Source organism: Dermochelys coriacea, chromosome 6 (genome assembly GCF_009764565.3).
Source record: "Dermochelys coriacea isolate rDerCor1 chromosome 6, rDerCor1.pri.v4, whole genome shotgun sequence".
Classification (NCBI taxonomy): Eukaryota; Metazoa; Chordata; order Testudines; family Dermochelyidae; genus Dermochelys; species Dermochelys coriacea.
In genome coordinates, this window is record NC_050073.1 from 23,715,755 (window position 1) to 23,740,128 (window position 24,374).

Below are 24,374 nucleotides of genomic sequence, written 5' to 3' on the forward strand. Positions count from 1 at the left end.
GAGGTAAGGCTAGGGTGACCCAGATGCCCAGATTTTATAGGGACAGTGCCGATTTTGGGGTCTTTTTCTTATATAGGCTCCTATTACCCCCCTTCCCCAGTCCCGATTTTTCTCACTTGCCGTCTCGTCACCCTAGGACTGTGCCTAATGCAGCTCTGGGAACATGCTGGAATCTGGACAGCTGATGCTTTGGGAGGCCAGAGAGAAGGGAGCTGCTGTCCTGAAGGCCTAGGGGGGACGCTGACAAACATGAGGACTTGAGCAGAGGTGGAATGAAATCAGTGGCTGACACTGGCAGTGTTGAGGAAGTGACAACAGGCAGATCTAAGAGAACTCAGAGTCAAGGATGGTGCTGTGATTACAGGCAGGGGAGCTGGTGGCTGGGAGATAAACAGGGCAGTACGCTGGAGGATACACCCCTTGCTCAAGGGCTTATCATAATGCAGATCGTTCCTAACCTGAGTCCATGTGGAAAGGAATGGATTACGTGAGCACTGAAATTTTGGAGAGTGAAATGGTGTTTAGGCTCCAAGAGCTTCAGGGAAGCTGCTCCCTTTGGAGAGCTTTAGGTTCTGAGCTTGATAAGAGCATAGAAACATCCTCCCTGTTGCAGATATTGGTGAATGCCTTCCTAGGGTGACCTGAGGGACCAACAGCCCCTCTGAAGCAGCAGGGAAAGGCAGGGCCTACCTCACTGCTGGACAGAACAAGCTTTCATCCTTATGTGGTCAGGCAATGAGCCAGCCCTGCTGGGAAAGGAGGAGTTTGGCTCAGGTAGGATGAAGCAGCAATAGCCTGCCTGGCCCCCTCTAGGTGGGGAGCAGTAGGGCAGCTCCATGGGGTGTTCTGGAGGGAGCTAGAGAGGAGAAGGAAGCTGGACAGGACAAGAGCCCAATAAAGTCTTTCAGCTGAGATGGCTAAATAGCACTTACACAGCAGGCAATGGGCTGACTGAAAGCCCAGCTCAGTCACAGGTGGAGGGTAATTCCCATAGTAGGAAATGGTGGAGAAGCTGGTGATGTCAGATCTCTGAAAAATAAATCCATGGAGAAGGAAAAGCAGCTTCAGAAGGTTCACGCTGAAATCTCTTGCTACTTTCCAGACTGTGAGGGCTGTACGGTGCTTTGCAGAGAACGTTAGATCTGTGCTCACAGCTTAGTGTTTGGGGCTCATTGAGGCATCTTTCGTGTCATTTTCAGAATTGCTATTCATCAACTTTATTATATTGTAGTCACATTCAATGGCCCCAGTCAGGATCAGGGCCCATTCTGCTGGGGGCCATAGAGACACCACACCTACAATCAAGACAGAATAAGCAAAGGGGTAGTTTTTAAAATGAGGAAATCAGGCTCTTTTGTTTAAGCTGGATAGAAGGGTGTACGTGAACTTTGGGTGTATAAATTTAGCTCACTTTACTGTGATCTCTTTTGCAGTTCTCCCTCCCCTTCCTGATTTACTACCACCGGCTGTTCCTGCTTTTGCAGCCAGGACTTTATTTATGTGCCCTCTAGTGGACATTGTGTGTTTTTTGTTAAGATGCTTAACTTGCTAGCATCATAGAAATGGGGACAGCATGTACTGACTTGGACTCTCTTGTTATATAAAGAAATGGTGAACAATGGTAAACCAAGTGTAGGTCCTGCACAAGGGGTATTAAGCTTATTACTGGGGTAGGCAAATCCCCTTCACATACGCTTTTTAGAAAAGAGCTCGTATTGGAACAAATGGAGCCTTAAGATGACTGAGCTATGCCAGAGATGAATTTAAGAAATTTAAAAGAGCTCAGTCTGTTAAGCTAATCAAAAAGAATATTGAGAAGTGACTTAATTATAGTATACAAGTATCTTCAGGGGGAGAAAATACCTTGGTTCTAAAGGGTCTCTATTCTAGCAGCAAAGAGTATAATAAAAATGAGTGGCTGGAAGCTGAAGCCAAATTCAAATTAGAAATGTATACACAAACTTTGAACAGGGAGGGTGATTAATCATGGGAACAAACTACCACGGGAAGTGGTGGATTCTCCATCTCTTAATGTCTTCAAATCAAGACTGATGCCTTTCTGGAAGTTATGCTTTAGTCAAACAAGTTATTGGGCTCAATACCAAGGTAACAGGGAGAATTAGTCTGAAATCAGCAAGATGAAATTCAATAAAGACAACTGCAAAATATACTTAGGAAGGAAAAACCAAATGCATAACTAACAAAAAGGGAAATATCTGGTTCAGCAGTAGTACTGCTAAAAGGGATCTGGGGATGAGAGTTGATCACAAATTGAACGTGAGTCAGCAATGTGGTGCAGCTGTGAAAAGGCTGGGGGTGTATTAACAAAACTGTTGTATGTAAGATGTGGGATGTAACTGTCTCACTCTACGTGACCCTGGTGAGGTTTCAGCTGGAGTACAGTGTCCAGTTCTGGGTGCCACGCTTTGGGAATGATGTGGAGAAACTGGAGAGAGACCAGAGGAGAGCAACAATGTTGATAAAAGCTTTAGAAAATCTGATCTATGAGGAAAGGTTTAAAAAGGATTAAGGGCTGTTATAAAGAGAATGGTGATCAATTGTTCTCCCTGTTCCCTGAAGGTAGGACAAGAAGTAATTGGCTTAATCTGCAGCAAGGGGGAGAGAGGTTTAGATTTTGGGAAAAGCTAATGATCCAACCAGTGGACCAAATTTGATGATGAATCCTGGTCGTGTGCCACCTGAGGCATGTTGTGCATATGCTAAGATGAAGACTTAACTATACGGGTAGTTAAATTCCTGAATAGGCTTGTTGTTGAATTCCCATCATCCTGGAGGCTGTGTAAAACACCTGCTAGGGATGGTCTTGATTTATCTGATCCTGCCTCTGTGGGCAGGACTCGATGTCTCTAGGTCCCTTCCAACCCTACATTTCTAGGATTCTAAATTTAATGGCCTGTGCTATACAGGAGGTCAAACAAGATGACTTAATGGTCCCTTCTGGCTTTAAACTCTATGAATCAGTCCCTCCCTTTGACAAAAGGAGTATATTTGCCATTAATTGCTAGTGTTTGCAACTGAAGGGTGATTTTTTGGACACACTCCCAGGTGCTGTTTATTCAATATTACAATAGTGACCCATCTGCAGCTAGCTAGGATGTTGTCACCTTTCCACCCTTATCTAGGCTTTTTTGTTACGTTAAGATTAGATTATTGCAATACACTCTACATTGGACTCTATTAGAGCTAGTTGGAAATTTGACTAAACAGTTTTCAGAAAATGCCAATTTGTTGCACCCAAAATGTTTCAGGGAAACATCACAGGGTTCAGTGAACTTTTGGCAGATCAGTGTCAGGGTTCCAGTAGACCCTTGCCTGCTCAGCAGGTTTCTGTAGGAAACCTGGCAACTTGCTGGGGAACCCAATATTCCAGGGTCCATGGCTCTGAAGAAGTCCCAGTGGATAAGATTGCAGTTCAGGGAGCCAGCTGGGCCAAGAGACTGCAAGTCCTGAGGTCCCCAGCCCAGGACAGTCTGCATGGCAGGGCTGCCCCTGCCAACTCCAGTAGTTGTTGAGTGAAATTGATGTTGTCAGTTTTACCTCTGCTAATAGCAGCTGTCACTTTTACTCAGCAGCCATCGGGATCTTGGGCGGCAAACTTGGTTTTGTAAGCACAACCTGTCAGTGTTTCCAAAATAACTTTTTTGGAGATTTCTGATTCATGTGAAATGTTTGAAAAATTTGGATCTATTCTAATTTAGACCAAACCTGCAACTTTACCCATGAACTGGAAATCCCATATTTTGGCCAGCTCTGTGTTACACCTTAAAATCAACTGGAGACTGAAGTTATTGCAGAACACTGGCTTACTTATTGAGGGGATGTGAGGAGAAATATAACAGTGCTCTAGAATCTGCATTGGCTGCCTATTGGTGCCTGGGAGGAATTTTAGGGGTTAGTTATGACCTGCAAAGCCCTGAGTGGCCCAGGACTAGCCTACTGGAGGGATCACACCTCCCCCTGTGCCATTCTGCCACAGCTGTGGTCAGCAGGGGAACTGAAGCTGACGGTATGAAAGAGGACTGGCAAGGTGTTCTTTGTGAAGGCTCATAGACTCTGGCACTCTTCCCCTGATCCAAAATAGCCCAAATTTGGTGACTTTCCAGGCATATGCAAAAAATACCTGTTTGAACAGGTTTTCTACGTGATGAAGGGGGTTGGTGGGTGGCTGGCTGAGCTCATGTGGCAGTGATGATTTTAAAGATGCTGCAGCTTACTTATTTCTTGTATAATTAATTGAGCATCTCGCTTAACTTTATTTTAAATCAAGGTAGACCGTGAGAAGGCAGATTTTTCTATCTTAAGAGAAGCAAGGAACACAGATGTGATAGTACAGCCCTATGACTTTGGACTGTGTAGAAACTGTAGAGGATCAAGAAGGTTCAGACTTTATACAACAAAACTCATGCATGCAGAGGAAGTAGCATTGCCCATACGACAGATGACACCCTTTCCTCTGATTCAATGGCCCAGTGTTAGCATAGTGCTTCTGGTAGTAGCAGAGCATCAGTCTTTCAGTGAGGCCTCCAGCTGAAGGATCCAACCCCATATTCTCATTAAAGATCCTACAAGGACTAGTCCAGTTTTTTTTTTTTTGCCAGATTCCAGTGTAACTAGTCACTGTAGCCATAAGAATTCAGTAGATGAAATTCTTTACTTTCCATTCTCATTTCAGGGTTAGTATATGCTGTTAAGTAGCTGCCATCTTCCACCCTAGCAAAGCCTGCCTTTGAGTGATAGATGATATTGTTACAGTACCTATAGGTTGTAAAGTATTTTTGGTAATTAAAGGTGCTATGTTAGTATATATAAATATTAGGGTTTTCCTATATTACAGTAAAACTCCAAGACTTAAGAGGGGAGCAGGTTAATATACCACCAATGTCCTCTTATCCAATAGCTGTTGAACGACTGACTGGGAAAAGTCATTACAAGAGAACAGAGTAGCAATAGGAAGATAGTACTCTACTGTTGCAGCAATAATGAAATGCTTCCTACATTTAAAAGCTAAATGAGGAATTTCAGAAGATGTTTCAGTCACAGAATAAAGAGGTTTCCTTTGCCACAAGTGAGTCCTCTTCTGAAAAGCACTCTACTGCCAAGAAGACAGCTGAGCTTATGCCATATGCAGCGCCTTTGACTGAGACCATAGAGTTTGTTTTGTTTTAGATTTGTTTGAACATCGCAATATACACAGTCGGAAGCATTAGAGAAGACTTAACTGCAGAATTCAGTAGGGTTTATTCTACAAATACTTTGAATCAATGCCAGTGATACAAGTTGTATGAATTTCCTTTAAAAATACAAGTCAGTATAAAAGATTCCAATCGGCATATAATGCAAGGTAGTGAATGATTCAGTTTCAAAATGGTTAAGGAATTGTCAGGTCACTTTTTTGGACCATGCTACAAAAGTATTGAAATCAATGCTGTCAGGAGACAAAAAAAAAAAAGGAGAAAGGTATGTAAAGGAAGGAATATTTCAATTTGTAGGAGAGAGGGTGACTGCCTCCCTTACTTTAGGAGGGGCTTGCGTCTTTTATTGCCAAAATATTTGAAAGAGCAATATGTGCAGTGCATAGCAGCCTAGCTCAACTTGTCCTGGACAGAACTGCTGCTTTCAGCATTTCTTCTCAATACACGTTTTATTAATCCATGACACATTTAAGTAGCAACAAGCTCCCTGGTATCCATGTAAACCTAAGGGCCTGTGAAGAGGAACAGATCCCTCCCTCAAACAATGATTGCAAGGCGAGGATTCCCCAGAGTGCACAGACAGTGTGCATATGCCCTGAAACTTACTAAATGTTTTGCCCAACATTTCCAGGAGTGGTTAATGCTGTTGCTTCAGCCTAAATGCCACTTAATTTGATGTTCAAAACCCTACCTTTTGTAATATTAAAACAGTGCGACTACTTAAAAAAAATTCAGTGCAATCTTGCTTAAGTTTATCATAGCTCCAGGGAATATTAGAATGCAACTATATCAATTTTCCTCATTCCAGGTCTGATGAAAGTTCTTCCACTGAGAAATGTACTACAGTTTAAAAAAAGCCACTTAGATTTACTTTATTTTGGAGCATACTGCTCTTTTTATGGCTATTTAAAAAACTAGATGTATGACACTGATAAGTGTCCAATGTTAAAGACAACTATTATGGTCAATATCTCCCTGATATGAGTCCATTAAAATCCAGTGGAATTAGAGCAGGGATGAATTAGGTTTACTTTAGTTTTAATTCATGGAGAAGTAGGTTACTTTGTTTCTACACAGACAGTAGGACTATATACTGCCAGAACGCACATATTACATTTTTAGCAAGATGGCTCCCCCCACCTCTTCCTCCTACTACGCTTTTCACCATGTAAGGTTAGAAAAACTGTTCCTCTTACTAAACCCAGCAGTCTGTGTGGTAGCAGAACCATATTAGTTACCACAGAGCTGATAACAAGCACCTATCTGCAAGGGCAGATTGAGGGAAGCTAGGTTAACAATGCATTATTAAATTTCTAAACAAGGCTTTGTCAGTGCAGACAGGGAGAGAAATTCTGATTGTACCAATAACCTTATCAGACTATGCAACCACAAAAAATTGCATACAATAAGCATGTAGCTTACATACTTTACTCAATGAGAAAACCCTCCACCCCTCTAAAGGGAGCAGCAGTAGAGCATGGACACCATAGATAGATTCTGCTACTCTGTGTGTGGTGTGTGTGTGTCTATATCTATATACACACACGCACACGTTTTGTCAGGATTAGGTGCCATCCCCTTACTGACAACATGCTGTAGGGTTTAAGTACCATTGCAATGCTCATCTGTCTCTCTAAGGTAAGCCATTCTGGAGGCTGATGAGTCAGTCTCCAGTTTGAATGGCTGGCTGTTCTTAAATACGTACTGTCATTCTGAGTTGTCTCAGTGTATTAAATACATCCCAATTCTCCAACAGTCACATTAAACCCAAGTCAAAAACTCAGTAGCCCATACCATTGGCCTTGTTAATGATCAAAATGAAACAATGAAATACAGTGCGTCATTACTGCATCTACTAATATAGAACAGGTTTACTTTTGTCTTTAAGTCAAATATTTAATACAAGATAGATAGGTTTTATGATCAACTCACAGTTTATGTATTTGGAACAAAGTATGGCACAGATTCCAGATACCTCAGGAGCTTGTGTATTTCACACTTTTCACTCTTTTGCAATGATTATCAATTCGCCAAAAATAGTGTAACAGTCAACAAGGAAGAGTGGAGAAAAACAGATTTAGGAGAAACCTCTCTTCTAAGAGGTGAAAGTAAGTGACTTTTCCTCTAGTTCTTTAGTAAGAAACTTTATTTTAGAAAATGCATTCTCTCCTTCTCAAAACAGATGCCACCTTAAAAAAAAATTGCAATAGCAACCCTTGCATTCAAAGGAAAACATGCAAACTTGATGGCTGAAAATATTCTGCATAAAAATCCAAGACACAAGGCAGAAGTGTGCCCTCCCCCACTCATGCCTTTAGAGACTCCAAACCATAAACAGCTTTCAGTGCAATGTCTGTTGCTTCCAGTTTGTGGGGAAACATATGGCTGAAGCTTATCTTCTGACAGCTAATCTTGTCAGATGTTTGAAGCAAAAACAGTCTCAGTTGTATTTAAAATGTCATTGTTAACCTCTGTTTCAGTAAGTACAAACAAAATTCAATAAAATGCCAGAATCCAGTGAAGAAAAACATTACATTCTACCCTGTGCCATACACATTTTAAAAAATTTAGACAAACAGTTTCAGATTTTATTAATACACCCTTTTTAAATTTATTTCTGAAAGCAGCTCTTTACGCAAATCAAAAGCAGTTCCTGAGTAACTGCAGTAAACAGCATCTTAAATACGTTATTTTTTTTGCCTCTCAGCTCTTCTGTTTTGGTTCTTCCTCAATTTTTTCCCTAGTTTCAAGTTTAATCACAGGTCCTTTTCCAAAAAAATGTGCAAGTTCAGTTAGCAACATTTCCAGGAATCCACATATTGCAGATGTTCCTGCAATATCTAAGAACTGCACATTTGCCAGGTTGTGTTCCTACAGCTATTGCAGATTTCCCTCTCCAACCTTCATAGCAGGAGTCTTCACGTTTTCTTCAGCATACGTCGGGACTGCCACGTGTGGAATTTATTGTAGGCTGTCTGCAACATCTCTTCTATGTGATTTATCAACTGAAAGATAAAACAAAGGGATCATCCCAGTATCTGAGAAACGCGTGCCCTTACTCTGCTCAAACATAAATGGGATTGATTATTATTTCTCTCAGTATGAGGAATCAGGAGTAACTCCTCTAAAGCCTAGAGAGTTGCATCAGGGTATGTGATGCGAGAGGAGAATTGGCCGCAAGTTTCAATTACAAAATGCCTCGAAGTTTTATTAGTCAAGTATGGCAGAGTATCAGTAAACACAGTGGATATGTAGTGAGCTAGTTCAAGGGAAACTATGTGGACAACTTATGTTCAAATGCTGTACTTAAAAGCACTTTCCACTGTCACTGGAAACTAGCTAAACAGGCCATTCATCCACTCATTGAGAAATCAGAGTATCAACTTGAAAGATAATAAAAGGAGAAAATTATTCCAGAATATAATACCCCTCCATCCTTTTCTCCATCAGTCATGGTTTTTTTTTGTTTTTGGAGGGTGGAGGTGGAGAGATGATGATGAGAGAAACACACTTAAGAAAAATTAAGAATTATACATGTAGTTAACAGAACAAATTAAAACCCCCCAAATACAGGAGACCAAAATCTGCCATCCTGTGAAAAATATGAGTCAGTTATTTTTTTTAAAGATCAGTATGTGCACAAATAATTGAAATTGGAAATATTTTTTCCTCTTACATTTGTGCTTAAATATTGTCTCCGAATTTTTTCTTGGAATGGACAGAGCTTTGTAACTTGAAATCTTTCCAAGTTATTCTTCATTTTCATAACCTGAAAAATCAACAGGAAAAGAAAAAAGAGTACCAACTCCCCTTCACATGAACATTTTCTTGCTTTCAGCAAATTGCTCCTGCAAACTGAAATACCCTGAAGCTAGTACCTAGGGTTACTGTAAATATGTACAGTTAAAGCAAATTGCTAGGAAGCACTTACTGTATTGAAAATGTGATAATCTCTTTGCTTTAAACAACTGGAAACAAGCACTAAATGGCTCTGCATTTTTCTTAAACTTAAGCTGTTTAACTGAGCATAATATGCTTTACACCTGTACTGTGGTAATTTCTACAGTATCTTTGTCAGCAACACCTCACATTTAACATTATTTATTTCTCTGCTTCAAGCCAACAGCATACTATGATTTTTTTAAGTTTTGCAGTAGAAGGCCCAAGCCATCTGAATAGAACTTTTCATTTCACACAGTAATCTACTTGTCTGATCCAAAACAAGGCACAGTAGTTAAATGCCTTGTCCAAGATCAAAGAGGAAAACAGTGGCAGAGCTAGAATCCTATGCTTTGTTTCCAATTCTTAGCCCCATGCTCTAACCTTTTTGAAGTGCAGTTATACGCTGCAAGGTGACTAGAATGGCACAATTGTTCTGTGGATGTGTGTGAGATTCTATACTAAACTTGCTCTGTTTAGACAAGTTCTCTCCTGCCTATCACAGTTATCTTGATTTTGAGATCCAAGGTTGATTGTATTTTCTTTCCAGTTCTCATTACCAGTAATCAGGATTCTACAGTTGGAATATAGGTAATATGACAATTTGAGACACAAGTATTCAGCCCCTTCTTCTGTACTGTAGTTAATGGGACAGCGAAAAACTGTCTTAGGCAATAGGATTGGCAGATCACACTCCAATTATGCAGAGGGAGCAGATCTGCCGAGTTAAATATGCTGTTTTTATATAGTAGCTTTCTGTTCATAATCATTTCAGGAGTGAAAGGACAATCATCATGTAGAGTTATATATATCACATTATTAATCATGTGATATTACAGCTTGAATAAAAATACTTTCAATACTACTCATTACAAGATACACTGACATTTATACTGGCAAGTTTATACCATCAATCCCTCTTACCTTTTCTTCTAGGAAGGGTGTATTAACAGGAAAGCAGGACCAGAAGTGTCGCAGTAGCTCCTCAACTGCCACATACAAGTGTTTCAGTTCAGACTGAACATCATTTGGCACCATCTCTACAACAGGAAAAGAAATGTTCTAAAAGGCATGTCACTTAAATTATGTAATGTGTAAGTAAAATAAGAGCTGGCTAATACATAGAGAAAGCTGTTTGATACCTGTAACAGGACCAGTTTAGAGCTCAAACAACTGTATTGTGCCAGTCCACAAGCAGAGAGTCAATTACACTATTTCTTTGTAGTCTAAGTCTCTCTTAAAAAAGATGCTCTAGGGCTCATTTAAAAAGTTGAGTGTTTATTAAATGTATCCCCTTGGAGGTAACAGGACCCGAAAAACCACCCATAGTGGTTAGGAACACTGGACCTTAACCTGCTGCTACGTCCTCCATTTTCTTCCAAAGGGGGCTGAGGGTGAGAGCCCCCAGAGCACTTCCCCAACCTGAAGTGTGCAACACTATCACAATCCACTCATTTTGGAGCAGAAGCAGCACAAATCAATTTGGATCCTACTGACTCACATAATCAGGGTCCTTCCCCCTTCATGACATACAGGAGTAGGGGCAAGATCACGGTGGCAGAGAAGATAGAGAGGAGAAAAATACTGGGAAGGAAAAAGCACAAAGAAGCCATAGGAGTGAAAGAAGCAAGGGAAAAGAATTAGAGACTGAGATGCACAGGAAGAGAAGTTAGGGAAGGAACAATCAGACAAAGTGAGCAAGAGAGGAAAGGGGGAAAAAAAAGCAGAAATATAAAAGTCAACAAGGAAGCAGCTGTACAAGGAGCCCCCCAAATGTCTGTATGGGGATAAAATGGGGGAGGATGGGGCCCAGTAAACACTATGTACCGGGGCCCCAGATTTCTCTCAGTGCACTGTGCTGTGGCTCTGTAGCCTTGGGGGGGAAGGAGCTGTAGAGGCACAATCGCAGCAGGAATGCTGGGAGACATGGTGCCGGACCGGGGTGGGGAGGGGGATGTGGCTGCCGTGCCCGTCTCACCAAAGCTGCATGGTGCCCTTGCTCCTGCATGAGGGATGGCCTGGCCTGCTCCCTTGGGGAGGTTGGTGCCATTGCAGGGTGGGTACTAACTGCACGGAGTCCTTGTGCTTCCAAAATGCCAGGCCTCAGACTCCCATGCGGGCCTGTGAGGGGAGAGATCTTTGAGCTGTCTCCCCTGTGCCCCTTACACACCTACCTAGGGCTGGGTATAGTTGAGCCCAAATCTCTAAGGACTTTGTCTTCACTGCTAAAAAAGGCTGCGTCTTTTACTTGAGGGTAACTACTGTGTCTGAGCTAGTCCTGGGTAAAAAACAGTTTATTTAGCAGTGAAGCCAGGCCCTGAGGCTGTTCCTAGCCAGAGATCATCTCGCCCTTGGCTTATTCAAACACGCTGCTCTCTCCTGGCTTCTCACAGGCAGGCAGCAATATTTTCAGTCTGGTTCAATTCAATACCTAATTCCAGCTCTCCAGAGAAGTCGCACAGTCCTTCCCGGTGCCAAAGTGTACTGCAAAGAGGTATCGTGCAGCAGAGCCACAAAAAGGTACTAGCTGTCATCTAGTAATACAAACTCACAGTAACCTTGACTTGACGGTGTCAGCAGAACTCCAAACAGAGGCTGCAAACAATGCCGCTGTTTGAGTTTATTTCATTAAGGAGCTTGCAACTCAGCATGGCTCATTATGAAACCTGGCCCCCAATACTATTTGCAGGCACTTGTAAGCTTTGACCCCAACACCAGAATTGAGCACTTTAGCTCTCTATAGTACCCCCAAGGTCTTAGTACACCCTGCATTTTGGGCGGATCCATCCTTCGTAGCAACTTACTATGCCTGCTTAATTTGTATTCACTTCTACCCTTTCTGCATTCTTGAGGGTAGAGGAACTTGTGGCCTGCTGAGTAAGGTATTATTTTTTTAAGAGTGGAGTTGGGGTTGCACAAGTGGGGTAGAATACAAAATTAAGGGGTTGGAAGGAAAACAAAACCAAACCTGACAGCATGGGAGGGAAAACCTTGTCCTTTCCCACCTTTTATTGACCCCTTTTCATCCACTCTGAAGTGCGCTCTACACTTTCCCTTGTGGTACCTGACTGTGGTTACTTCTGCCCTTATCTCTGTGATGCTTCCTGTCAGTTACCGGGGAAGTAAGAGTGCAAACTGGGCCTTACAGGGACACAGCTTAGTCGCTGCAAGGCTGAAGAGGCAGGAGCTCAAGGAGGTATAAGCAGGGTCGGTTAAAAGGGGAAGAATTAAGTGAACACATAGGGCCTGTGTAGAACAGTTATGCCTCTGTAATCCATAGGAAAAATTAACATTGAGCAATTATTTCATAGAGACAAGGTGGATGATGTAATATCTCTTTTGGTGAGAGACTAGCTTTTTGAGCCACACACAGTTCTTCAAAGGATACTCCGAGCATCACAGCTAAGTCCATTTAGCTGTGACATTCGGAGTAACTTTCCGACACCTGAAGAGCTGTGTGTGGCTCGAAAGCTCATCATTCTCAATTGGTCCAATAAAAGATATCCCCTCACCCACCTTATCTCTCTAATATCTTGGGATTGACACAGCTACAACTACATTGCATACAATTATTTCACAGACAGATCTGGTTACAAAATCTGTTTCCAAATCAAATCTATAGCTTGTTCCCCTAGCATAAATGAAGCTTTATTTTGTAAATGGCAGAAAAAATGTAAGAGCCAAGAAGCTACTCCTCCACTTTTACACTGTGGCATACCTTCCAAGGCCAGGGAGTGTTGAGTTTTAGCCCTTAACTCAAGGCTTCAGAGCTTTCATTTGTGTACATCTGGCAGCAGGACTGCTGCTGCTGCTACCTCTTATCTCTTGTGATTTTTCACTTCTACCTCTGCAGAAAGCCAGCAGGAGGAGAAAGAAGGGGGAGGAGAAGACTACACAAAGCAGGTGTATAGATGAAAGCACCCAAGTGTGAGCAGAGATATTGGAGGAGGAAGTAGGCTTACTGGTTGTCCTCAACTCAGAGTGGCCACTTGGGTTTCACCCTCTCCGCTCAAAATGGTGGCAACAGGTTGGAAGCAGCTAGACAGGGCCTTTAGTGGAGGAGTAATAAATGGTTTTACCTTTATATAACTTAATATTCTGAGAGTCAGTCTGGCTTTGTTTGCTCCTAGCTAACTTAATCCATTTACCTCAGCACCAGAGCCATCATTGCCTCCCTATTGGGCAGACTGGATTACTAGTTTCTTTCAGAATTTTTCCTTTGTCACTTCTGCCTGATAACTTTTATACTTTGCAACAGTATTTTCGATGAATGTCTCTGCATTTGCTTTGTCAGTATAACCTGTTGTATCCAAAATTTAGAAAGCCAGGGCACACCACCTTGTTGTTGGTATAGCCTATATGGCTAAAAGATAACTTACTATGCAAAAACTTACGGTTTATGGCTTGCTGTGTCCCACCCTGCATAAGTGCTCCTCCAGGTGACAGGGCTGTGATGGTGCTAGTAGCAGCACCACTTGAAAGAACCTTTTTTTAAAAAAAAAAAAAAAAAGTCCTTTCATATCATTTTCCCCAGTGACTTGCTTTAAAACATTTTGGACAAAGTCTTGAAGTGTGAACTGCACTGGCTCAGACATATCAATCAGGACGTTAGTGATCTTAGATTGAAATAATTTTGAATTTTGCAAATATAAAAGTAATCTCCCCATTGATGTGATAGGGAATTGGACATGTAGTTCTACTAAGCATTAACTCATGTTGCCTTTGGAAGTTCCAGAAACCATGATGGGAACACAGACAGCACCTGTCCACCAGTATTGTTCTCTACTTGATGTCTATAGTGTGGGTTCTTAACATGCACATGATATTGCCGAACTAGTGCATGTACTGGATGTAAGTCAAGATCATTCAAACTTTTAATAAGGCAATATGACAACTGAAGGAAAATTTTCATTGGTCCTCATGACTTTACTAGAACTGAGATGCACACACATTGTGGTAATTTAATAAGGGCCAAAAGTAAATTTTCTGAGTGCAAGGGAAGTTACGAGAACCAGCTGCCCCAGTCAACCTGAGGGCACAGCACACATGCAGCCATTTGGCAACCTCAGAGATGTAGTAGCACCTGTGTCCTGCAGATCCACTTAATCACAAACCCACTGGCTGTGACCTTGTATTGCCATCAAACCCTCCCCCGCGAGGTAAGGGCCACCAGAGATAGCTCCACCTTCACGTTGTGGAGCTAAGTCCCCATGTGTAGCTTTGCTGTACTGCACAGGGTAGACCAGAATGCTGATTCCACTACATGTGGAGCTTCCTCACAGGTATGAGAGGGCTATAGGATTTGCCGATCAATACCAGCAAATATGGTAGTACTTGTCTTAATATTACAACTTCAGAGAAGAGCTGAAGTGGTATGGCTAAAACACTGCTCTGCAACTTAAGTGTTGTTCTGATTGAAGACTTCACTTCTAAAATAGTTTCCAACATTATGCAATTTAATAGGAAAAGTATCAGGTTCATCTTGAGGGACAAAACTGTGTAAGTACCATAATTCTAGTAAGTCAAGAAATATCTAGACAAAGCTAATTTGACACCAACTTTCCAGTATTAAGGAGGGAGCTTTACTTTTTTGTATTTAAATTAAAATGAATTTTTCCTACCTGAGTTAGTCTGGGTACGTAGGCTTCCATTTCTTGCCTAATACTATGAAAAGAATTAATAATATCCTGACTGGTTGCATATTGCTGTGATTGAATTGGAGTTGGACCATGATAATACCTATGAGAAGAGAAAGGGGGAAAAAAACAAACCAAAACACAAGGTAACTTAATTCTCAGTAGACTAAGATTTATGTAGCAGTTTCAACTCTCAGATTTTAGGTGCTATACAAACTTGGCTTTTGGCCTCTATTAAAAATTATATAAATCAATAAATCAGTGGTCTGATTGGAAATGTAAAACAATTAAAATTTAACTGTAAGCTTCCAAATTCCACCTACAACCTAATTTTTTCCCATATGTGACAGCACAACGAGAAGGAACATGCCATTTTTGATTTTTTGTTATGCAGATCTTAGGGCAGGTCTACATTTAAAATGCTGCATCAGCACAGCTGCAGAGCTCTCCTGTCAGCCAAGTTAATCCACCTCTGACACGTGGTTGCTATAGTGACAGGAGAAGCTCTCCCGCTGACAAAGCGCTGTCTATGTGGGGGGAGAGGAGGGAGGATAAGGTTGGTATGACTATCACTCAGGGGTATGGATTTTTCACACCCGAGTGATGTAGTTATACCAACAGAAGTCTGTAGCATAGAGCTGGCCTTAAAGTCATCACCCCTTTTGTGCTTTGCTCAGCACTGGCAGTACTGTCACTTAGATTGACAGACTCCAGATGAGTGGGGCAAGTCCCACCTCTCAGGACTAGCATTTGACAAACACCATTACACCATTGGTTCACATTTGGAAGGTTCTCTTTGTATCTCTTGTCCTGACAGTTGCAATGTTTTTCAAACTGAAAGCTTAGGTTCTGGAAGACAAAAGAGTAGCCCATCACAAAAGTAGTGAATCAAACCATTGAGAGTTGTCCCAAGTCAACACCCAAGTACAATCTGTGTCTGTGCAGAGAGTGCAAATATTTCCAAATACATCATACCAACAAAAATGCTTATGAGATGTCTCAAACTAAAATAAGGTACATTTGTTAGATTTTCATATTCAGACTAAAATTAAGGATCTCTTCTAGCAATCATTTGTAACAGGCTTACTAAATTCAAAAGTCAATATGAATTAAAGATAGTTTTGAAAATGGTAACTAAAATTTGTTTAAACAAGGTTTCAGATTAATTAAATTTTAATTTAGAAGCATTCAAACACAGAGCAGATTAGGGACAGATTGATTCTGAACAGATCATAAAGAGATTTATATTAGTTTTAATATGCTGAAACATCCAAAGAACTGCAGTTTTCTTTTATCCATTGAACTTACCGATCAGATTTCTTTAGGTTTAGTGCAATAGTTTTAATGCTATTATTCTTTCCTAAATCTTCATATTCAATTGCCTCCTGTAGCTTCACCTGCAATATAATAAGAGATAATAAAAACTAAATTACTTATGATATAGTTGTACATACACAGACTGTGCTTTTTTCCTTGTCCTAGTTTCCTGGTAAGAGAATGGAAAAAAAACAAGATAAATGAAAAAAGCCCACGTGGCTCAGATCCTCTGCTCTGGCAGTGCATCACCAGCATAGGTTGGGAGGAGAGGTGTATAGGCGGCTCTGGTTGTCTAGCACAGTTTTCAGTGACACTGGCTGTGAAGGCCACAAGATCCCTATACTATTTGCCGTGGCATAGGGGGAGCTCCTTTCTCCCATCACAGCCCAACTGGATTACCCCCATATAAATTGGTCTTTCTTCCATAGCAGGCTGTTGGCCCAGTGATTAAGATTCCCTCAGCAGCACAGCACAAAGTGGCCATATGCTGTGCTATGATCTCAGCCAAATCTCAAAGATCTTTACACAAACAGACAGGCCTAATTTTACAAGTGACTAGCATTCCTGGGTATCCAACCTAACATCTTAAAGGATCCAGGTCTTCAGAGGGCAAGTACTCAGCACTTTCTGAAAGTCAGGTCCCTTTAAGGATCTGAAACTGGGCACTCAGAACTTAAGACACTCAATACCACTGGTCAGTTCTGAAAATGTAAGACCATTATAACTGGAGTCAATGCTTGTGTGAAGACTTCAGAATTGGGCTGAGTGTTTAAATGCATTGGAAGTTACATGGTGGTAAATCCGATTGTAAAATTATTTCTATTATTTTTAAACTAAAAAGCACAGAAGCCAACTAAAATGTTTAAAAATTCCAAAATCATTGTCTTGTTATACAAATATTTTTTAAATGGCATTTGAGAAATTTTAATAAAAGCAGAAACTTGTCAAAGAACCTAGTGTCTGCCAGTTTTGAAAAAAGTTACAGTAAAACTCGCAATCAATATATGAACAGGAAAAACGTGACTAAAGCCATATTTAGGTAAATATTCTACTGAAATCCCATGGGAGAGCTCCCTACCACCCTCCCTTTTTTAAAAAAACATGTTCACATGCTTGTTTTAGTACTAATGGCCTTTACTACTTTTTCTGCAGATCCTGGCCAGGATTTTTTTTTATAATCCGAGCCACCTCATTTAAAAAAAAAAAGTGTGCACATACATAAACAACCCTTTGTAGTCCCTGTTTATGTGCATATGTTACTTTAATACAAGAGGAAGGAACAGGGTCTAATGTTTTTAGTGCAGGAATTTAACCCTAGAGCCAGTGCAGATATGTAGCTAAATAAGGTGTTCATTTGTGGCAGAAAATATTAAGGATCATTAACAGTAATATATTTAAATATGGTACAATGAAAATTAAGTGAAAACTGCTTTGGAGATCTCTTGCTTTCTTCATTCATTAAGTGTAGAGAGATTTTCCTTTAGTCCTGCTCTGTTATTCATTCCCACTGAAAACTGCACCATATAGTGAAGTCCGAGCTAGTGACTGCCACAAAAGCTACAATGGGTATTTTCTAAAAACTGTTTGCTACTTGTGTGGATTTCAAGTAATTTTTGGGGGTTGCGGGAAGTGTATGTGCAAAGGTTAAGTCAGTGAAGTTTTCTCCCTTAGCTTTTTGGATTACAGTATGCAGTCATTCAAAACATTTTATTTTCTTAACAATTTTTACATAATTCCAGTATCCTGAACACAGCAGCTCTGTGGAAAAATTCCAAGAGAAACACTATAGTTGCCTCATTTTTGTGCCACCAATAATCAATCAGATTTGAAACTCACTTTCAGTTGAGCACTACGATTCTGATGCAAGGTCAACCCTTTTAGCTGAAGTATCAAATTAGCATTCTGTTTACTAATAAGTAGTAAGTGTGCATTCCTTCCCCAATGTATTCAATATATTAATTCCATGCAGTGGTTGCAACTACTAATATCTTAATTCTTTGCCTGGATGTTCTCCTAAAGGTGCTCAGGCACTTACAGTGGTAATGCATAAATACAACCACACACAATGAACAGAACATGCCTTTTAAGATCCATTAGAAAGGTATGGGGGAAAATGTAAATATTTACTCAGTGAAAGAAAAAAACCAGGAAGATTGTATTATCAATTAAAGTTATTTGCACTTAAATAAATGAAGAGCTCTGTGTCAACAGCATGTTCATCTTAAGGCTGTTGTATTTAATACTTTACATTCATATAATTCTTCATACTTTTAAGCAGATGATGCTTTATGCAGCTGTTTGCAGTATTATAGTTCAACTGGAATTGCAGTGGAAAACTCACTTTGTTCATACCTTTTTTATTGGTGTCTGGAAGAAATCTGAATCCCGGGAGTTTCCATCCATACTGCTGGTCTCACTGTAGTGATCATTTTGTGCTTCTCTTAAAATAAAAGACAGTTTTAAAAGGAAGTGAACAATAAGTCATCTTGTGGGAGGCTGACATTTAGACTGAGGACATGTAGTAGGTTAATCTTTATTTCTTTCAAAAAGGTCTGCACTTAAATGCTGGATCCCTGGGTGTCACTCTAAAAAGGATCAGTATTTTGTTGACGACGGGCGATGGGGATAAGATTCTTCATCTCTGCACAAAGAAAAAAATAGTGTACTCTTGACACAGACAGGGAGGTAACAGGACCATAGTGCAGTGAAGAAGTCCTTCTGCCAACTAAAACTTTAGTCACACACGTTGTGTGCTACCGTTAATGCATTTACATCACATCATTCCCGTGTCAGTGTTGGCACACAGGACAGAAACTACTCTCTTTTAGTCCTCTGTTATTTGCTGCTGCTTCCATCTGCTCTATGGTGTTGAGATCTACTTTTCTATCCTCCCTGTTAAGGGTTTTTCTTAACGTGTCTCTTGGACACCCTTGTTTCCTCATACCAGTTAGTTTCTACTTAACATCTTCGTGTGGGAGTCCATGTTAGTTTCTGGAGTACAGCTACTTCTTCTGATTCTGGTGGAGACGAGTGGCTGATGGCTGATTTCTCACATCTCTTCGCTGGTAAATACTTATTTCCAACCAATGCCCAGGATCTGTCATAGGCATTTGTTTACAAAGGGGTCTAGTTTTCTGTCTAACATTTTGATAGATCTCCAGTTCGAGGCCATATGATAGCACTGAGTTTACGTTTGAATTGAAAATTGTCAGTTTTGTTCTGAATATCTTAGTTTTTCATATGTTAAGTTGAATAAATGATCTGGATGCTTTTCCTATCCTTGATGTCACTTCCTTCTTCAGGTCTCTGTTGGCCATACTGGTGCTACCCAGGTAGGTGAACTATTCTACTTTGATGTTTTTGCCTTCAAATGTGATGTTACTGCTTGATGTCTGGGTTTCCAGGATGTTTATTTTAGCACATGTCTGTTCTGAGTTCTGCTTGGTGTGCTGTATTTGCCAGGTTGTCTTTGTTTAACTTTTCAGGGGTGGTGTTCAGTGCAGGAAAATCTTGGCTTTCTAATATCTGCCATCTATCCATGCTATACCAGTATTTGTATTGCTAATATACTACTTTTGTTATCCAGTCTATGACCATGCCAAACAACAGCAGTGATTAAAATGCAGCCCTCGTTTCTTGCCACTCTCCACGTTAAACCACTCTGGTCTGGTTGTTCCCCCCCTTAGAACACCTCCGATCTCTGCACATGGCCTTGATGATATTGACAACTTTAGCTGGGATGCTGTAGAACTGAAGAATATTCACTGTGTCTGAAGGCTGTCAAATGTCTTTTGAAAATCAATTAAATAAGTAAGGAGGGCAGCTTGCCATTCTATACACTCTTCTAGGAGGGTGCTTAGTATGAATATCTGCTCTACATAGACTCTCTTGGGCCTCAATCCTGTTTTTCCTGTTTTGCATCCACTGTCTCCATCATTGTCTTTAGTATCACACTTGCCCAATACCACACTGTCACCTCCACACAAACTTGTCTGGAGTGTGGGAGTGCTGGGCATGCTACGTTCACAGTACGAGTGTTGCTAGTCTCCCTCTAACTGGCACTCTGATTCTGATTGCTGCTGTGCACCTACAATAGGGAGTACTCCCACACAGAAGGACGGGAAAGTAAAGGTGCCTTAGTATCCAGATTGTGAATTTTGTAGAAAGGAGCAATATAAGTTTTGGGGGATGGAATGTTTTTCCTATCAGAAAGGCTTATTAAGGTATAGTATTCTATTTAAATGAAAACACAAATACATCATATGAGCAAATAAAGAAGCAGTAAGGGGAAAATGTGTCTCCTAAAGAACTGATTGGATAAGTTGACTATAGTTGGCTGAGTTTTGCAGGACTCAGGTGGAGCCCCTTCCTGGGCTGCACAGCAGCCACTACTGCACCAGAACTGTAACTCAGCCACCTCGTGGATCTGCATTAGTAAACCCAGTTGCCCTGGCTCTTCTATCCCCTCCTCCTGAACACAGCAGTATAGGAAGCCCCTACAGAGCTATGTTCAATGTGCAGGTGGCATGAACTCCATGTGATGTCCTTGTATCCAACCAATCTATCCCTCTGTATGACAAAAACCAGACCACTTTCACTGCACTCATGGCCTTCTAGGCCTTAATTTGGGCTATCATCTGGATGAGGTTGTCAGTTGTCAAATATTCTCTAAGGTGAATAAAACATGAAAAAAACCATGTTTGAGATACAGTACAGAAGAGGAATATATGAAGGTATTTCCAGCCTACAATATTTTACGCCACCTCGTGCGAAAATAACATCTTTAATTTTGGTGGTTGGCATGGCCTTATACATTGAAAGGGATTTTAAAAGTAAAAATGGAATCCACACTATCAGATTTTGTTTTTAGATCATAATATTCCACAGGCTTCAAGATAACATTTGTAAAATTTTCAAGTTTGTATTAGTCGCCAGTTCTGACAGCTTTTTCCTATGCTGAAACTTACTGTTTTCTGAGCCCAGCTGCAAGGACCATGGCACTGTGATGATTAAAGCGTTTTATAATGGCAGCATTGCTACTCTCCTTTAAGGACTTTGAGGAGTTTGATGTGGATGGCACAGAGGAAACACCATAACCCTGCAAGTAAAGTAATTAACAGTTAAGTTATTCCAAACTAACTGCAGCATGGGGCACAGGTCACTTGCAGGTTTAAACTAATGTAAACGGTGGATTCTCTGTAACTTGACGTCTTTAAGCCACAATTTGAGGTCTTCAGTAACTCAGCCAGAGGTTATGGGTCTATTACAGAAGTGGGTGGGTGAGGTTCTGTGGTCTGCAATGTGCAGGAGGTCAAACTAGACTATCATTTTGGTCCCTTCTGACCTTCAAGTCTGAGTCTAAAAAGTGAGACCATTCCCTATTTTCCATTAGATCAGACATGTAGCAGTGATTCTGCATTTCCCATTTTCTGGGCTTTTACTGAATGAACAGCATTGCAGTGTGGTTTAGAGGAATATACATAGTATTGGGAGTCCTCGGGGTCCTAATGCTGGCTCTACTGCTTATGTGCAGTGTGACCTCTTCACCTCTGCCTCATTTGTACACTGGGGATAGTACTTCCCCAATCTCAGAGGGATGTTGAGATCATTAATGCTTGTTTTGCACTTTGAACATGTAAACCTCTGTATAAATGCTAATTCTTTATTTTCAAACGGTTAGCTGCAATTACCAAATTCTTACAGAATTTTATAGAAATCCAGTAGGCCAAGGACTATTTAGTAAACTAATAGGAATGTCATTCACCAAATCTGTCGTCATGTTTTAAATTTTATTAAGTGCTTAGGGATACAGCTTATATCACTGTAAAACAATATAAAGTTGTATTAATTTGCACTCTGACTCTAGTTACTAATTATTCTGTTCTAACCATTGTCAATGGTATCATTGGAGCTATCAAACATGTCTTTGGTGTGTGTGGTACAAAGTACACCTCTATAACGCAACCTGATATAACACGAATTTGGATATAACGCGGTAAAGCAGCACTCCGGGAGGGGAGGGGGGGACCTGGGCTGTGCGCTTTGGTGGATCAAAGAAAGTTCGATATAATGCGGTTACACCTATAACACGGTAAGATTTTTTGGCTCCCAAGGACAGCGTTATATTGGGGTTGAGGTGTATTTAATATTTTAAATTGATATTAAGAAGTGTTGTATATAGTTAACTTCATTTTAAGTAAATAAGTTGGACCAAAAATGTGGTAACTTTTATATTTATCTTCGCTTTGATCTTAATCTTCTGTTTTGTAGGATTTCTGTTTACCAATGCCAGGTAGCCTCTAAATGGAAAGGATTAAATAAGGGGAGGTCTATGTTAAAATAAAAAAGCTGTACAAGAATGCTTCTAGAAACAAAAGTCAGATTTTATACTAGTGTGCTTAGGAAGCCAGCTGAGGTAATGCAGCGCCATCGAATAAAGAAAAGATGCATAGCACACAGACTGAGAAAACAAGTTCTGATTCTCCATCCACCTACCCCACTGTATATCAGAAGTAACTCTATGCAGTTACACTGGTGTAGAACTGATGTGATTAGAATCAGACCCAGATCATCAACACAAAGAGGAGAAATTCAGTGACAAATTAGCATTGGGCACCAGAAGTTATTCAGTGGAAAGTTTGTATTTTGGTATTGTTTGCAGTCCTTTTTTTAAGCTGATAGTTTTACAATGTGGAAAGTCTTACTTTTTTTGTTTTACAGTCTCTGTACTTACCTCATCTAACGATTTATCTTCCAAGGCCGTTAAATCTAGCAGTGGATTTTTCACCCCTTGAGACACCATTGTTTTTAACCCTATGAGAAGGAAAAAACCCAATGTCTTCTTGCAAAATAGTATCTAAACAAGAGTATCTGTCAACACTCAGGGTTGATAAAGCGTGAACCTCCAAGTTATCTAGACTTAAGTAGCTTGATATGATTCCATAATTTTCTTACACAACATATAGTACTAAATTACTATTAGACACCAATATATGGAAAACTTGTCTTATGAAAGGAGACTAAAGGAGCTTGGCTTGTTTAGCCTAACTAAAAGAAGGTTGAGGGGAGATATGATTGCTCTCTATAAATATATCGGAGGGAAAAATACAGGAGAGGGAGAGGAATTATTTCAGCTCAGCACCAATGTGGACACAAGAACAAATGGGTATAAACTGGCCACCAGGAAGTTTAGACTTGAAATTAGACAAAGGTTTCTAACCATCAAAGGAATGAAGTTTTGGAATAGCCTTCCAAGCGAAGCAGTGGGGGCAAAAGATCTATCTGGTTTTAAGATTCTACTCGATAAGTTTATGGAGGAGATGGTATGATGGGATAATGGGATTTTGGTAAGTAATTGATCTTTAAATATTCAGGGTAAATAGGACTAATCCCCTGAGACGGGATATTAGATGGATGGGATCTGAGTTACCCAGGAAAGAATTTTCTGTAGTATCTGGCTGGTGAATCTTGCCCATATGCTCAGGGTTTAGCTGATCGCCATATTTGGGGTCGGGAAGGAATTTTCCTCCAGGGCAGATTGGAGAGGCCCTGGAGGTTTTTCGCCTTCCTCTGTAGCATGGGGCACGGGTGACTTGAGGGAGGCTTCTCTGCTCCTTGAAGTCTTTAAACCACTATTTGAGGACTTCAATAGCTCAGACATAGGTGAGGTTTTTCGTAGGAGAGGGTGGGTGAGAATCTGTGGCCTGCGCTGTGCAGGAGGTCGGACTAGATGATCAGAATGATCCCTTCTGACCTTAGCATCTATGAATCTATGAATATATGTGCAGGAAATTTATTTCTAACAGCACTAGTTGTTGGCAAACTTGAATGTGTCGTGTAAACAACCAACATGTAAGATATCTGGTACATTTTAGATTATATGGGTTTGCAGAAACCTGTGAACTGAACACTACAGGTATCAAAAAAACAAGGCTGTATCTATTTTAGAACACAGGTATTTCTAAAAAGTACAACTTTTTTTTTTAAATCCTCCGAACATGTTCCATGGTTGGGAAAAAGGGTAGTGTCAGAAGGTTTTGCATGTGTCCAAGTGCTATTATGTGCAGTAACTTTCAGCCCTTTATAGCATCTATCATTAAAGTCAGTCTTTTGCTCTGTATTTTTGAAAATTATTGCAGGAATTATTCTAACTAGTTCCAGATACTTCCACCCACAATTCTGAACATTTTCTAGTAATTCATCAATAGTACTGCCTTCAATATAAAGTATTATATTTAATTTTTAAATAGATAGTATTAACTAGTGATTA

The 24,374-nt window shown here is 40.5% G+C and overlaps 1 protein-coding gene across 1 annotated transcript in view; it reads right to left on the reverse strand.

Annotated features, from left to right (window-relative positions):
- Positions 1 to 7,341: 7,341 nt before the first annotated feature.
- GTF2H1 (general transcription factor IIH subunit 1) overlaps positions 7,342 to 24,374 on the reverse strand; it is a 36,393-nt gene continuing 19,360 nt past the window's right edge. The window contains exons 7-15 of the mRNA XM_038407241.2: positions 22,839 to 22,918; positions 21,073 to 21,203; positions 18,458 to 18,545; positions 16,097 to 16,185; positions 14,774 to 14,891; positions 13,547 to 13,637; positions 10,077 to 10,192; positions 8,890 to 8,982; positions 7,342 to 8,218 (exon numbers count right to left, since the gene is read on the reverse strand). Of these exons, the coding sequence (XP_038263169.1) occupies positions 8,132 to 8,218; positions 8,890 to 8,982; positions 10,077 to 10,192; positions 13,547 to 13,637; positions 14,774 to 14,891; positions 16,097 to 16,185; positions 18,458 to 18,545; positions 21,073 to 21,203; positions 22,839 to 22,918 (893 nt within the window). The 3' untranslated portion in view covers positions 7,342 to 8,131. The remainder of the gene's footprint in view (positions 8,219 to 8,889; positions 8,983 to 10,076; positions 10,193 to 13,546; positions 13,638 to 14,773; positions 14,892 to 16,096; positions 16,186 to 18,457; positions 18,546 to 21,072; positions 21,204 to 22,838; positions 22,919 to 24,374) is intronic.